The sequence below is a fragment of the Cavia porcellus genome, unplaced genomic scaffold, assembly GCF_034190915.1.
Source record: "Cavia porcellus strain 051 isolate PalLab524CR breed Dunkin Hartley unplaced genomic scaffold, mCavPor4.1 scaffold_11, whole genome shotgun sequence".
Lineage (NCBI taxonomy): Eukaryota > Metazoa > Chordata > Mammalia > Rodentia > Caviidae > Cavia > Cavia porcellus.
In genome coordinates, this window is record NW_026947494.1 from 18,229,816 (window position 1) to 18,247,560 (window position 17,745).

Here is a 17,745-nt window from a genome sequence, read left to right on the forward strand (position 1 = left end):
TGGGGAAAGGAATGGAGAAAAATAAGTGCACTAGTCATCCCCGATCAGAAGGAAAAGGGAGTCAGCAACTGGGTGACACCAAAAAAGGGGGAGAGATGCAGATTCCCAGGGACCCTGCCACCGCATCCACACAGGCCGGATATTGGAAAGTGAGCATTTATGAAACAATAATGCTGAATAAATACTGTCTGTGGGATATGGATTTCAACTCTATTTTCTCATATGTGAATTTTTATCTTCACACCCTTGCATGTTCAGTATGTTCATAGATGTTTTATAAGTACAGCAAGATACTGTCCACATCTTTTGCAAGAACCTATAAGAAAATCTACTCTATAGTGTCAGTGTTTCAGTAGTTACTTGTCTGGTCATAATACTGAGAAAATATACTACTTTATAATCAGTCCATTCCTTTTGTGTGATGTCCAGTTGTGGTGTACAATCTACTTGAAAGCAAAGTAAATACAAATTAATAATATACCAAAAATCTCATATTTCTCAGCAGCTTACATCGAATCAAAAAAGTTGTGTACCAGATGACTGTAAAGGAATTCTTGCACATGAGACAGGAAAGAGATAATGCTGAGCTCAGGTTTAAGAAACCTGTGTTTACAAACTGAAATATACCTCAGTAAAATAAGTGGACCAGCTGCCTGATTTTGCATTTGTGTTTCTTTTAGGCTCTACTCATTGGATTTAACTTTCTGAAGGCCTTGATTTTCCCTTTGTTAAGTAATAAGTGATACAGATTTGTGAGCATATTATAAATCTAGCCCAGGCTACTTGATGTGTATTTTCTTTATATATCTCATCAAAAAAATCCCTAAATTGTAAGGAACTCTGATAAGCTGTGATCAACACTTTTTCCCATGTTGAAGTTTAAAAAAAAAAACAAAACTATTTTTTCCTTAAAAACACTTTGCATATAAACACAAGCTGAAATCTTTTCTTTCAAAACAAAAATGATTTGGTGATTTTTAAAACCAATTTTCACACACAAGTTCAGTATTAAACAAAATCATTATTTATTTTAATTTGGAATTTGAGCCCTGAGGCCTCTCTTTATAAAGAGGGATAGTTTATTTATGTTTGTAAATGTGTAGTTTTTGGGAAAAAGTAATAGTTTAATTAATTTGCATCTTTAACATGAACTAATGCTATGATCAACCACTGTTTTAGAATCCATTACTTACATACTGAATTTGATATTATCACATTTATTTCCATTTTTGGAAAGTGTAGGAAAAACAAACGTGTCTTGGCATACAGTTTAGGAGACAAAAGCCGTTTAATTATACAAAGATAGAGTTCTGGAAGAGTTCTTGTTTATTTCCGGAAAGGAATGGGAAGAGTCAGCGTGCTGCTATTGCTCCTGGGCACAGAGAGGGTGTCTTTGTTTTGCTCCTCTTTGTCTCTGAATCCTGCGGCGCCATCACAGCGGAGGGTAGTGTCCACCACTTTAAATGATAAGAGTTTCAATAGGCACTTTAGTGGAATTAAGAACAATCTAACACTCTTCCACTGCGATGCCACAGAGTTACCTTCATTCTAGGTTGTCATGTCAGTCAGTTGTACACAATAGGCCTGAGCTTGTCTCAGTGTATTTCTGAAATAAGAAAACAAAACAAAGCAACTGTATGTTATAGGATTTATCTTGTGTCAGCAGAATGAACCAAAACTGAGGAACTGACAACATAATTATAGGAACTTGCTAGAAACCAGATAATCAAAGGAATCTTGTCTATGAAGCCTGTGTGTGTGTGTGTGTGTGTGTGTGTGTGTGTGTGTGTACATGTGTGTGAGTTCTGTTTGTCATTTTCTTTTTGTTGTTGTTGTTAAAATGTCTCCTCTCAGGTGTGTCAGCCTTCACCTCGCCCCTAAGTGACTTTATCAGGGTTATAGCTCTCTTCTTCTCCAAACATGTCTGCCAGGACTTTGAAGCGGGGTCCCCAGTCAGCCAGGTAGTCGTAGTCCTGGTCAGCGTCTGTGGTGAGAGAGTCTATGGAGCTGAGCGACTCTGCCGTGGACCCGTTTCCCTCATAGGCATATGTGGCCAAGGAGTCATAGGGTGGTGCAGTTGGGTCCCCATCATTGTCCTGCAGCCTTTGATTGATGAAATCCCTTATGTCCGTGTTGTCTTCCACAGGTGGCCTCTGACGTGGTAAACAGAGAGAGTCTGGTTTAATATCCCTGCGAATTTTGTTCTCTTCAATCACTTTTGGATTTCGCAGAGCCCCGATGTCAAAGGCCTGGGTGTCCTCTTCCCCGCCACCCTCATCATCATAGTGGATGACATTGTCTCTGATGTCTTCCTTAGAGGTCATCAGGGTGTCTTTCTTCTTCTGCCTTCGCAGAGCTACATAGAGCACAACTATGGCTGAAACAAGACAGTACAGTAACTTGAGCAGAATGCAGAGAAGTCATTCTGTGTCACCATAAGATTGAGCAGGGCTGACTGAATTGCTTTAATGATCCACTATTATTTGATATATTACCCACCCCCCTACTGGGGACTGAATTTACAACCTGGAGCTTGTTAGGCAGGCACTTGTGCCATGAAGCGAAATTCCTGACTGCATCATACTATTATTTTCAAAGTAAGCATACTGTAAGATTATAACTATGCTGATTTTTTTTTTTTTTTGTACCAGGGATCAATCTTACAACCTTGTGCTTGCCAGGCAGGCACCTGTGCTGATGAGATTTATCCCCGGCCCCATGCTGCATTTTTCCCTTGTCTAGAGTCATCTTCATTTTGGAGCCATAAAAGAAATTCAGTAAAGTTATTTTCTGTTTATTTTATCCAAGCACTTCTATACAATTTAGATGAAAAAAGACTGTTTTTTGTCTTTTTGTTTTTTCCGGGGAGTTTTTTGGTACTAGGGATCTAACTCATGACCTCACTGTCACCAGGCAGGCACTTATACTGCTTAGCTAAATCCCCAGCCCAGAATGCTTTTTAAAAATTATGAAAAGAGAACATAATGATTGTTCTAATTATACCTAACTGTAAAAATTTATATAATAAAATTGAACATTATATATTGTAAGTACAACAGAAATGTCAGTGATAGCTAATTTTCCACTTGTATTATTTCTCAATTGGATATTACATATTTCCATCTTTAATTAAATAACTCAAATACTCTGTGAAATAATGAGTTTTAAAAGGAATATATTAGAGAGAAAGATGAAGAAAAAAAAAGAAATGGAGGGAAGAAAGAAGGAAAATAAAGTAGAATATAAGGACTATAATTTAATAAATCGTGTGACAAAAGATTTCTGATCTTTGTAATTCTGTGTATTTGCTATTGTAACATTTGGTTAACCTCATGGAGCTAGATAATATTTTGAAATAATTGATACACTTTCGTGTTTTTATTCCTAGTTAACTCAGTGCTCTCCATTAAGTTGATGGGTTTTATTTCTCATTTTCTGATTTTATTTTTAGGGCATATTTGCAGTATACAATGATCACATTCCTTGCAGGGAGCTCATCTGTATACATATCACACATTAATTCTCTTTTCATCCCTTCTCCCATCCCCTCTTCTCTTGGTCTCCCTGTGCCTTTTATCTATCTTTATTTCACACTTTAATTTGTCTATACTTAGGGTGCTCGTTACTCCGAAAGGAAGATGAGCCCAGAGACTAGCAGTAAACTCTGCTCAGCTTTGCTCCATGGTATCTCACTTGCACAGTGATGGAGGTAAGATAAAAGCAGTTTCCTTTGCCCACCATAATTTGTAAGATATCTGTCAGTGGATTAGAACAGAGAGAAGTCTTGAAAGTAAAAGTGCTCGCGTTCCCTTTTCTTCTCAAGGGAGTTGGGTCAATCCAAGGGAGGAAAGAAAGCTGGACAGCACGTCTATGCAAAAGGCCTTAGAGAAATGTGTGGCACTCTGCCCTTTGCCCAGAGCACAGGGAATCCCAAAACTGAAGAGACCATTGTTTGATTATCCAGAGTGTGTGAGAGATGCCACAGCTCGTGGAGGAATCCTGCATAGAAAATATTGCCATTCTTGATGTGTCCAAGGACCACATAAAAGAAACTGCTAGATGGCATTGTTCCCATGATTCCATTCTCTGTGGGAAGGATGTGAAAATGAAAAGCCTAAGAATTCTGTGTTTGGTAAACAAATTGAAGGACTACAGAAGTTTTATGGTGGACACCATAGGAAGATAAAAACAGACAACAAACAACAGAGTGTGGAAGGAATCTACACTACCTGAAATGATTAGGGTGCACTTGCACATGTGACTTACTGAGGTAAATGAGTGTACTACAGGAGTCACCGCACCAACATCCTGAGCTGGAAGACGGACTGACTCAACATATGAGGGCAAGTAAGCCAAAGATCCAGACCCAGAATTTGCCCGGTCTTGTTAAATTTGTAGGGAGTGCTGGGGGGTGACCGCTACCACAGAAGGGAAGCAAGTGGGAGCAGGATATTGATTTGAAGTAAAACACCCAAATCAAGCACAGCTGTAAATATGCAGATGTTATTTTCACTGTGTCTTTTTGAAGTTTAAAGCATCTGAAAAAAAAAAAAAAAAACAGATGGGAAGGATGATTTATTATAAATTATAAGGACATCAAGCACGCTTTGTTCTGTGCTCCAAATATCTCGGTGCAGAATTAATAGCTGCCCTATGCAAAGTGAACTGGAACTTTCTTGTCCAAGTCAGTGTGACTGTCTGGCTCTGCATAGTCTCCACAGTTATCTGACGTCGTCCTCCTGCTTCCCTTTGTAGTATTTGTTTTTAAAATTCCGTTTTCAATCCTAGAGATGAAATTAGATGTTGACAGGTGTCACAATACTTTTGGTTAGATAGTGAGTATGCATATGTAATTGATACCACAATAGTCCTATTTGTTGTACATTGATTGGAAAGGAAATACTGGCAAAATGCATCACATGGACATGGCAGCGAAACCATGACTGATGGAAAAGCTGAGCAGAGTTGACAGAAGAGAGAAACTCCTAATCTAGTTTTGCATTCACTTACAGAAAGGCTACAGAATACACTGACTTCTATCCCTTTTCATTACAATAATTTTAGATATTTTAGTACACCCTATTCTGTAAGAGTAAAATAGGATTTTGGAGTGGGATGTGGGGAAAGTAAAATTACTTCTGGCTGGCAGTTTGAACAGAACAAAAACAAATTTGAAGTTCTTTTACACTGTATTTCATTCCTGTCTTTTTTCCAACCTTTGGAATTGGATTTTTGAACTATTTTGCATCAAGTATACATTTTTAAAGATGACATAATCATGTAGTAGATGATCATGTAATAGGCTTTAGTGATTACTGAAATGTAAAATAAGCAAAGAAATATTTTAAGTGCAAGATGATTATAAGAATTTCATTGTGCCAAAGGCCAAAATTTAAAAATTTCTCTAGAAGTTATGTGAACGTATCCTGTGTTTGATAATGTTATTCATTAGTTACAAAATAGAAAAGTAATCCATAAAATTTAACTTAGGTTTAACTCAAGATCTAGATGATCTTTTATTTAGAGGTGGTAGGTCAGTGAAAATGCTCATTTATAAAGTACACTGCAGAATGAAACAGACAGATAGGAGAGAAAGATGAGAAGAGGAGAGGAAAAGTAGAAGAGAGAAGAGGAAGAGATAGGGGACAGAGAGCAACAGAGAGAGAGGACTAATATTTAAACCAACCTAAAAGTATAACAATGCACAGAAGGATTGCGATCAAGGCCCCCGTGCTAAGTCCTACAGGTAGAAAAATCGCTTCCACATTGCAGGACAGAATGGTACCATCAGAGTCGCATCGGCAGACTCTGATAGTCATTGTGTTCGTGCTGCTTTGGACCGGGTAACTGCTGTCTTCTATTACCACAGGCAGGAAATACAACTCTTGCTGCCTGCGACTGTATCCGTTTCTTCGGGTTTCAATTCCAGCTGTGTTGTCTACAAAACAGGACATTTACGATGATATGGTTAACCTGAGCATCATTCAAAGGCTTACATTTGGTATCTAACAAACAATAGGAAGCTCTTGAGTTAGTAAAATGAATTCTTTAATGATTCCTTTTAACTTTATGAAAGACATCAAAAGGCAATAAATGTAATTAAAATATATCTTGAAGAAAGAAGAATCATTGATCTTGACTGGTGTAAGAAATAAATTTTCTTTTCAGAAAGAATATATGATGATTTTAAAGACAAGAAGCTATTACATTGCTTTATATTTTTCTGCTGTCAAAATCTTACTGAGAAAACAATCTACTTTTTGCATGTTCTCAGACGTATCACTGGAGGAATAACAAAGCATGAATATATAGATATTTTACATAAAAATCTGTTCTTTAAAATATATTAATAGTCAGTTGACTGCCTCATATTAAAACTTAGTTTCTCCTGTCATTATTTATGCATATAAATAATGTAACCTGGATATATATTTTTCCATAGATTCCACAAAAGAATATTATATTTGCAAAGAAAAGATGTACAGAGAAATTATTTGGAAAGAAAACATGTATATATTGTTATTATTCCCTAAACAACAAAATTAACAATTATTTATATAACATTCATATAGTATAATAGTCTAATGATAATTTAAGGATCTAGCAGCTTTGGCATAGACTGTATGCAAACACTGTAACTTTTTATATAAGAAATATGGGTATCTATATATTTTTGTATCCACAGATGGTAGGGATTTCTGATATGAATCCATCCTGAATAGCTAAGAAAGACTGTATATGCATGTATGAAGTTTTCTTGTGTTTTCACTTTTGTGGATCAGAAAATGGAAGGAGCATGGCAAAAATGATATATTATTTAAAAACAAACTTTCATTAAAATTTGTGTGCACAATGAGTTACAATACCTACTACATTAGTGTAATGACACTAATGTAATGACAAAATTAAATATATGTTTAACTAAGTCAAGAGTAATGTTAGGAATGTGTTATACTGTAAGACAATAAAAATTATAATTTTATATTTATTCAATCAATATTCCCATTGAAAGTAACAGGTGTTTTATTTCATTCCTAATGCAACTTTATTTTTGAGCCAATTAAAATAATTTCTACAAAAAATTTGTTATTTTAAAAATATACAGCATTTAGTATATTACACTCATGCATGATTACAAATTAGGAATAATTTTAAAAATTAGAAAAGTGTGCTACTCAGGACACTGTAGCTTAATATTTCAATCATGTTTTATTATTGCATTTGTACTCTCCAAATTGAACAATCTGAATTTAGGAACCTTGTCTTCATTCATTGCAATAGAAAATACCTTGTTGTGAAAACAATACGTAACATGATGAGACCTTCCTTTGCTAGGATAATGTGCTATGGTTACAGACAGGCTGTTTACAAACTGAGAAGCAAGAGATTATACTATTCTCTAGTAGATTCACTGAGGGCTAATGCTTATGGTGATAAAAGATGGAAAATGGGGACCGAAGTAATGTTGAAATCATTAACACTTGATTGTTAATATTTGATGATTAGGGAAAGGAACAGAGATTAAGTTTGCAACCTGATGAACATTATGGACAGAATTTTGATGTGTTCTTGATTAGAAAAAGCTGAGATTATTTACTTTTTAGTTTTTCAAAAGACAACCTAGCCTCAATTTAAAGTTTATTTTCAATGTATTTATTATTGAGAATTGATAATACGAAATTTATTGGCAGCTGGATAGATGGTCACATCATCCAGTAAAGATAAGTGTCAAATATCTCCTACACGTATAGACGGAAGGGTCTACATCGGGATAATCATGAAAATATGTGTCACGGAGCACAGTGCTTTCTCACAGAAAATTTATTATAACTTTAATCTTTCACTACACAACATTATAAAATCAGCCGTCTTAGTTCTTGTCTCATAGAATATAGAAGTTTAGAGTAGATAAAATGCAAAAAGTCACAGAACTAACACAGCCAGGGCAACTAAGACTCAACAGATCACACATACACCTTAATTTAGACACTAAGTTCCCAACATTACAGTGGGTCAGGATATTATTTTTTGGCTTCACAGTGGTATGGAAGGTTACCTATGCCACCACTGTTTCTCTTTTAGTGGTACTTAAGATCTTATGTGAGTATTTGATGCTTTTTTATGAAATAGGCTTTGTATTGAAGACTTTCCTCATCCTTAGGTAAGTGTGTTTTGAGCACATTTAAGACAGAGCAAGCTATGATACTCAGTAGGTTACACATAGTGAATATGTTTTCAGTTTAAGGTGTTTTAAAATTTTTGATGAGTTGTTAGATGGAAGCCATAATCACTGAGTAAGGAGTAGCTGGTTTCTAATGAAGTTTTTTTTTTTTTTTTTTTTTTTTTTTAATAGGCAGTAGTTTTAATGAAAATAAATTTAATAGTATTAGTAAAAATGGTGGCAGAAAGTGTAACAAAAGTATAAGAGTAAACACAGTGGCAGAAGTGTTATCTGAAACAACTGTGACTGCTGCATATTTTAGACATTGTGTTACAGCATATGAAGGTATAATTCTACCACAAATAGTGTGAAGCTGACATTCTTTAGTATAACTGTACACACTAAGAGTATGCCAGTCAGGTGGTGTGGAATGAGACTGCTGGCCTTTGTCATTCTTATTGCAATGCTCATACTCATAAGCTCTATTGAGCAGTGTATTATTCAGACAAAACCATTTCTATACTCTTAACTACTTGTATTTACAAGTAAATTGCTTCATGTAAAACATGTAAAATAAATGATATACTTAAAGCAAGTCTATTTTCTTGACTGTTTAAGAGATTGTCTCCTTCTATAATGAAAGTGTGTATTTTACTAGAGACCATCTAGATGGATCAGGCATTTCATACTGCCCAAAAGATTTTTGATTTCTCGTGGAGGGTTTCCATACTTCAGGAAATGGAATGCTTTGAGGTAAAGCATCAATTCCTGGTGTTTGCGCCCTTATACTTGAGAAGAAGTTCATCTTTATGGGGTTATACTTACTCCTGAAATCGCGGACTGTGAAATTTGGTTTGATGGCAGCCTCCGGTGATAATCTAAAGGAGAACTGCTGCCCAGAGGGTGAGAGATCGCGGTCTGCAGCACTGACTGTCTGAATGATCTGAAAGAGTTTTGAGACGAAACTTGCAGTCAGTCATCAGCTTCAGAGGGAACTTACACAGTGGACTAATGAATTTAATGCAAGTAGACAGCAATAAGTCTTCTGAATGGATATGGAGCAGGCAAATTATTTACACATAATTTTTATAAATGATTCTTTAAACACTAACTGGTAATAGTGGCAGGTACAATTATAGGACATGGACTAATTTTAAATCAATATGTGCATAATAAAAAGACTTACCAGCATTGCTAATTCTCACTAATAAAACAAAACAAATTAAAATGCACTTGCTTGCATTGAAGATCAGAAGAAATATATGCTTTCTCCCTAAAATTAAAAATGCTTATTCGAAACAATATCTGATTGTCGAAAAGTCCTTGCAATAGCAAGACTTTTGTAACAATTATGTTTATGGAAATGTTTTATTTTCATAAACAAAGCGATGAGAAAGAAAACCAAAAAGATTTTCATTTTATTTCTTTTTTTTCTTTTCCAATTTTCTGGGGAGGAAAATGGCAATTAAAAAAATACAAGTTAGTTTGCTTTTTTTTAATTTCAAAAAGTTCTCTAACTTGGTCCCATACATTGTATATCTTACAGTTAAAATCTGGGTACTTCAGGATGATATCTGTAACAAGGTAGACACAAATTAACTCATGAAAATTAAACTATAGAATTTATAATTCACTACACAAGTAAGCATACTAGAATATCTTTCTGTCATTTTGTCTTTTTGTTTTTTGAGATAGGATTTCACCATACAGTTCAGGTTGGCCTGAAACAGTCTTCTTTGCTCACCCTTTGCGTGATACAATATTTTTAAATTAAAATATTCAGTAACTATGTCAGATAGCATTTCCAAAAGTTTATATGGAAAGATAAAAGTAGATAAACTATTCAAAAATCCTTGAAATTAATTAGAAATTTCCAAAGGAAGACAGATTTCAAGTATGTTAGACTGGCCTCAGGGCATAAACAGCACATTGTATCATTGTAGGTTGTTGCCACTAAATTTGTTCCATATTCTGCTTTTTGTTTGCATTTGTAATTATAATTCAATGTCATGACTGTTGTCTACATCTCCATATAACTGTGCACATGCAATGGTATATAAAGGATGCAAAATAAATATTATAGGTATCATTTGGAAATTCAGTATCAGTGTATTAGTGGTAACTTGATAATTAGAAATTAATTGGTCCTCTACTAAGAATTAAAATTCCTTGTCTTACTATGAAATTAGTTACATACAATTGATTTATCTTGTAAAGTGGCCAATGGTTAGACTGCCACATTTCTGCATTAAAGACCCCATCCGTCATGCTCTTTGTGAATGCAGGTGAGCAAAGCAGAAAAGCTTATGAGACAGAAAAGCCATTATGACAAGCGACAATTTAGTCAAAAAATAATTATACAGACCCTATTAAACTTCAACTTCTATTTACTTAGGCCACTTTTCTCAGATCACACTGTTTCACTCACACAGTTTTTGTATGTTATGTAGGAATCAATATCTGGTTGACCAATCTAGCAAGCAGTATATAACATCAAAACTAATCATCAAGGCTATAACTTGAAGGAGAGCCTTTTAGGATTTCAGAAAGCATAAACACCTACCTGGAAGTACTACTCTAGAGTCTCTGTCCTAAAGAAAAATCTCCCATACAGATCTTGCCAGATCTACATAGCACCATTTCTCATCCAGTTCTTTCCCTCCTTTTCTGATAGATATGCACATTCAAGAACCATCACTAAGAAACAGAGGATTCCTATGCATAGTTCTAATGCCAGAGGCACCAAGAGAGGGAGACTGAAAATGCAAAACCCAAGGCCATTTCAGGGCTATACTTCCTGCACAAGTGTTGCCAAGGAGAGCACACAAACTCAGACACTAGAGTCTCACATGAACCAAAATTAGTTCATCTCTAGAAAATTCTCCATTTTCTTTTTCAGGTGAAAAAGATTTTAAAAATGCTCTTTTTAATGAAATCAAAATTTAAAATATTAATATTTACTTCTATTAAGAATTAGCAATTATCAAACTTACTCAAATAATTCATCCTGGTTATAGGTGAAATACACAGTAATTCAGTGCACATCAACATATCCTCCTGTTAGAACTTAGGTACACAGTGTTAGATTAATCATATTCTTGTTTTATGATACACTTTTCTCATATACACATGTTTAATTCTCCTTGTGTCATCATTCATTTTTTCACAGGAGAGTAGGAGAAAACAGGAAACCTGGCTATCCACCTTGACTCTGTAGAAAACTGAAGACTCTGGCAATCACTTTTAGTAACAACTTGATCCCATTTTAGAGCATCACCACAAAAAGAAACAAAACATAACCTAATGGACATAGTTCATATCAGGTATTTTAAATAGCACAGATGTTTTTAATACACAAAAAACTTTATCTCCCTCCTCAATAGGCTTACAGCTCCGTCATGCTCTTTGTGAATGCAGGTGAGCAAAGCAGAAAAAAAGAAAAACGGAAAAAGGCTCCTCAAGCTCTGCTTCTTGAGATTATAGTCACAAGTTCTTCAGAAATTTCACAATGATAATGTAAGAAAAACCCACAGAATCAACAATTCTAGATCTCTAATGATCCAAAGAGCTTTGATTAGGCAACCAAGACTTCCTCCCCTTAACATGTAGGCCATTAAATCTGGCCATTAAATAATATGAGTTTAGTACTGTACGTGGTTTACTTCATAAACAGTTTTGATCCAGAAAAATAAATACCATATATGTGGATGTATTCTTGTGTGGGTTTATGAGTTAATACACACACATAAATCTTTACCCATTCTAATTAACAGTTTTGGCAAGATACCTGTCCTGGTTTGGCATTTTCACAGACCGCTGTCTCATATGGCACAGATATTTCTGGTGGAAATTCATTGACATCTAGGACATTAATCAGTACGTTGACTTTGCTGGTTAATAATGGGTTACCTGTTAGAAACATTAAAGGATAAATGATGGTTATCAATTTTTGCTTCTTAAAGAGGATTTATTTCTAATTAGTCTTCATTAGTGAAAAACACCTTTACTATAATAAAAATTCTGAAAGTTCTGACTACAAGAAGATAACAGGATTAATAACTGAGGTTTTGATGATAAGCTGTCCAAGCATTAATGGGGAATAATACAAAGGCTCATCCCAGAAACCAACTGCCAGATAAGACCAAACATTAAAGCTGATGCTCTGTACTAGTAAGGCCTAAAGAATGAGTTAATCATTCTATCAAATTTTCTTCAGAAACAATCTTCATTAATAGTTTTATTTTTTCTGCACACAAAAATTTAGTTTTCTATTCTAAGTCAATATCATGGAAAGTTCACTGTCTGAAAGATGCTACTTATTTAAATGGTTCTAGAAAGCTAGAATACACCTTGAAATTATTTGCTGGTGATAAGAAAGGAAAGAATAGTAGTAACTTCTCCTGCAACAACACAAGTACCACCAAGAGGATCTCTCTGCTCAAATCCTATCACAGGTTTTGACTCCAGAATAATGGCATAGTGTCTTCATCTCTGCCATTTATTGAAGCCTAAAAATAACTTAAAAAACAAACTACAGAACAGCATAACACATGTATTTAACTCATTAAAACTAATATTTTACCTTATATTTTTTACACATGAATGCATTTTGAAGATCCTGTTCATAATACAGAGATTGAAGAATGGAGTTACAGTGCAAATCCAAGATTATGAAAACCCAACAATTCTGTATACTTTCTGTATTGATTGATTCTATTGGGTCGTGGGAGATTAAAAATTATCTTGCAACAGTCCACTGATGTCAAGGTCCAACACTGTGCCTGTATAAGTATTAAAACCTGTCTTCTTATCTCTTTGATGCAGTCTTTGTTTTGATTTTATTTCACTTGGGTATTTTCCCACAACTGTATTACTTAAAATTTCTTATTATCCAAAAGGTATTATCTTATTTCATGTAACAATTGGATCTGAATTGTGTGAGTTATTTAACCCTTCTTAATAATTATTTAACTAATGTATTTGATAAAAAAAGACACAGTATTTATAGACTACGCTTCAAAGGTAGTGGTATATAACGACACAGTGTTTTAAAATATTCAATACAGTTTTATATACATTGTTACTGCCATTATTAGTATATTCTAAAGATTATATAAACAGCCATTTTAGTGATACTTATAATTTAATTTATACAGAGTAAAATATAGAGAAATATAGGTCATATAGTGTAAAACGTAGGAAGTTGGTTAAACTAGGCTCACTTTTCTAAAGAAACTGGAAATCAACAATAGTACTAAAATTAATGCCTAATGCCTGTGTGATGACAAGCCAGTAATCCAAACAGGAAAGGTGGGGCAGAAAGATCTCAATAATGCTTTCAAAGTACCACTGTGATAATACCGTGCATAGATTAATTCAGAGTTCATAGAAAATACAGAATAGACATTATTATTATCTCTTTATTTGTGCAGTACTCTGATGAGAAGGGAAAGTATGCTTTTTTCTAAAATATAGAGGAACAGGGGGCTGGAGGTTTAGCTCAGCGGCATAAGCGCCTGCCTTGCAAGCAGGCAGTCGTGAGATCGATGCCTGGTACCAATAAAAACGAAAAAGACATATATATATATATATATATATATATATATATATATATATATATTAGTTATTCCAATAAATTCCAATATATATTCCATATATATATATATATATATGAACAATATAAATTTAAAGTAGAGGAGTTATGGCTTCTCATTTCATGGTTATAAATTTTATCACATATTATTAGTAAAACAAATAAGTTAACAGTCAGATAACTATTTTTTACAAAAGACAACAAGTTAAAATTTAGATGAGACTTTTATCACTAGCATGTGTAATGAATATTCTGCCTCTGGATGGTGAGACAATGACTACTTTCAGTTTTATGTGGTAAGCAAGGTGCAAGCCCTGAAGTCCCATGAAGGACAGATTTTCTCTGTTACTTATCAAGAATTAGTGTTTGAGTACATAAAGTTGCATTAGAATAGAATATTTTAGAGGGAAAATGTTTTCTTTCTTAAAAATGTATTTTAGCAATTTGCTTTCAAAGTATAAACATGTTATTAAAATACATTTAAGCCTATTTTTATCAAAAATTTTCTTTTGTTCACTTTAAGCTATCCATTCACTTGAAATGTAGTTTAAACTTGACATCAACAGTAAATCATCACAAAAGTTATCATCAGTATCATGATATCTCATTATTAATAATGTTTCTCAAAAGAAGGCATGAAGCATTTTAAGGAAGACCAATCTTTGCTGTGAGAAACTCTCCTATGCATTGTGAAATATCTCTATTTATGAAAAGTTAAGTATGGTAGGCATTGGAACAACTAAAAAATAATTCAATCAAGGACAGAAGAAAAATAATAACAACACATACATATTGCTGAATATGAGCAATGGTTTAATTATGATATTCTCTCTTGTATTACATATTTAAATTTTTTTCATAATTGCACGTTTAAAAATGTCACTTTATTTCTCAGTGCCAGCTAATGCAGCAATAATGTCTCTGAGTACAGAACTCAAAGCACATTGAATTTCTGTAGACAGTATATAATTTATGAGAGTAAAGTGGCATTCTTTCATATAGATGTATAATTTGTCAAATTGTCCTATAAAAACAATGATCTAGTTCCATTCTGATTTGTATAATCTATACTGAGTCTGTACAGCACCAATGAAGTTGATTTAAAACTGATTTAGAATCCATATCTTGATCAAATTATTTGACAAAATACCATACAATATTTAGTTTTCATGGAATGATTATAAAACCAATACAAGTATAGATTTAGTGAATACCAAGTTAGTAAAGACATAAGCAATTAATTTAATTTTTAAAACATCAAATCTTTTACCTTACAATCATCTTTGTGTTTAAAATGAGTTAACTTACATTTTTATGTTTAAGCTAATTGACTATTTCCTACTCACATAATCAAAAAGTAATTACATGATGCTCCCAAAAATGATCTGTTAAATTTATCTCCTAATCTTGATGGTATGTTAACTCTTACAGTTCTCTGAATGAATTTGAGTTAGAACGGCTTTATTTTTTACTTAATTTTAAAGTTCAGCTTTTACTAAGGAAAAGTGTAAGTTATCAAAATTAGGAAAGAAGGGAAATACATGATTTCATATCACAAGTGAAATATGAGGAATTGTGGTAAATATTTTTATACCAAAAATTGTTAACTAATTGGACAAATTTTTATAAAAATTTATATTAGGAAAATAAATATTTTATCTAAAAAATGCAATAACATTTAGGTACAATGCAAAAACTCTACAAGAAGATTCATATTCTAAAGGCTTCACTGGAGAATTCTATCAAGTTTTAAATGACAATATTATTTTTTACAATCATTTTTAGAAAATAAATGAAGAACTAACAATCAAATAGAAACATAACTGAAAATGTAATGAAACTATATAAAGTCCTAACAAAAGCAATAGTCCTGGGAGTATAGCGCAGGGGTAGAGCATTTGACTGCAAAAACAATAGTCCTATTATATCAATCCTGCTTCCATGCTTTTCAAACAAAAGACATCAAATTTTGAATACATATAGAAGATAAAATTCAATATGTGCTATGCACTAAATTGCAACTGCAATAAATTCAGGAAATGAATCATAGACTTTTATATCAAGAAATTAAATTATAGCAGTTCAAACTGAGTAAGATATAATGACTGAATAATGCTTTCTTTGGTTTTTATCTTTAAATCAGTTTATTTTTAAATTACAAATTAAGTTATATCATGTGTAAAAAAGCTCTTTTCAAATTACAGTGGTGTGATCCGCAGCTGGACTGAGGAAGATGTAAAAAGTATTTAAAATTTTGCATACACTTATCCCAAAGTCCAATATTACCTTCAGTGTTGTTGATGATGAAACAGTCTCCAAAGAAAAACAAATCTTTAAAAATTACTTAAATCAAATTTTTCCAAGAAAACTGCAGGAAAAACATACCACAGACTTTAAAAATTTGCAATAACATTAACCTTTTTCTACTTTGAGTTTGTTAATCCTCAGAGTGAAACAAATCCTCAGTATCTGCTAGGAAATTAAGTATCTAAATGAGTAAATATACATTGCTCAGCAAGCTGAATTGAAAAGATGAAATAAGCTAGATGTGGATACTTTTACAGGAAAGCTCTCTGGATCAGGACCCACTAATACTGTAATAACATGTTTTTTCTTGAATTAACTTATAGAATATAAAACCTGAATAACTCTAGAGGCCGTGTCACTTTACACTGAATTTTTTTCCATTTTAAAATTTCTTCTAAAATGCCTGGTTTAAACTAGTCACCTCATTAACTTATTATTCTGTGGCCCAAATTTATATGAAAAGTCCTAAGCATAAGTAATCATCAGGGAGAGTCTGGGGATTTAGCTCAGCGGCATAAGAACCTGCCTTGCAAGCAGGCAGTCGTGAATTTGATCCCTGGTACTGATAAAAAAAAAAAAAAAAAAAAAAAAAAAAGTTTCAAAAATGGCAGCTTGCTAGGGGATTGGGCAGAGAGTCTCTCCGGAGAAATCGTGTTAGATGCTAGAGAGGGCCAGATGAATGGATAAAAATTCTTTTAATCAAGATGGCTGGAGGATTTAAGATCATTCTGAGACTGCGATAGCTGATAATGGGAGTCTGCAAATCCTGCGCCTTTAATGTGGCAAACTGACCAGTGGACCCAAGAGAAAAAGCTGTATTGGCTTTTGGTGACTGCAGGAAGTTGAGACCCGGGACCCCGTGAAGCAGCCAGGGCTGCCTGGCTGCACCGGAGGAGATTATGAGAAGCTCCAGAGTTCCGAAGCCGAGCACCGTGCAGTTTTATGACTGTTCCACGCTATATCGGGAATGCAGTGAAGGCAAGCAGCATAGTGTGCAGTAGACTCAAGAGGGAGACCTGCACTGAGTCCTGGTGAGTACTGGGGACTGGGTCCCATGGCTGCTGTGGCTGGCTGGAAGACATCTTGAAACTGGGCAGAGCCACCACAGCGACATCAATAATACAGAGAGTCTGGTGGAAGATATCTTGGAGTCGGGCAGAGCTCGCAGCTCAGTGACATCAGACAGTCATCCCTGGCTTATAGAGGTCTGGTGGAGGACATCTTGAAAGTGGGCAGAGCCCAGCGCCATATCCGCGCCAGCGACATAGAGAGAACTAGTGGAAGACATCTTGGAATTGGGCAGACCTGTAGCCACGGGGACATTACATAGTCGCTCCTGGCACAGAGATGTCTGGAAGAGGACAGCTGGGATTTGGGCAGAGCCCTGTGCCATGGTGACATTAGCCAGCTGCTTCTGACACAGAGAGAACTGGCCAGACCTGCTGGGGCTGAACCAAGCCTCTGGTTGGGACCCAATAAGCAGATACAAAATAGTCACGATTCTGTGACACCCACAAATTACAGCCTAATTTGCAGATTGAATGGCACAGAGGCTGGAGGCTAGCCTGTACCATCCCTGCATCCCTGCCTACCCCAGATAAAAGCAAATTGGGGTGGACAGCAAAAACTCAAGTCAACACACTTCCGAAAGGCCCTAAGCAATACGGAGAGGGCCACAGACCCC

General features: G+C 34.6%; 1 protein-coding gene across 5 annotated transcripts in view; it reads right to left on the minus strand.

Moving 5' to 3' along the window:
* Positions 1–1,001: 1,001 nt before the first annotated feature.
* The window catches only part of Cdh12 (cadherin 12), a 949,967-nt gene continuing 933,223 nt past the window's right edge, over positions 1,002–17,745 (minus strand). For all 5 annotated transcript variants that reach the window (XM_063258014.1, XM_063258013.1, XM_063258016.1 and 2 more), the window contains 4 exons: positions 11,949–12,070; positions 8,987–9,104; positions 5,687–5,938; positions 1,002–2,377 (listed from right to left, as the gene is read on the minus strand). In XM_063258014.1, the coding sequence (XP_063114084.1) occupies positions 1,878–2,377; positions 5,687–5,938; positions 8,987–9,104; positions 11,949–12,070 (992 nt within the window). In that variant the 3' untranslated portion in view covers positions 1,002–1,877. The remainder of the gene's footprint in view (positions 2,378–5,686; positions 5,939–8,986; positions 9,105–11,948; positions 12,071–17,745) is intronic.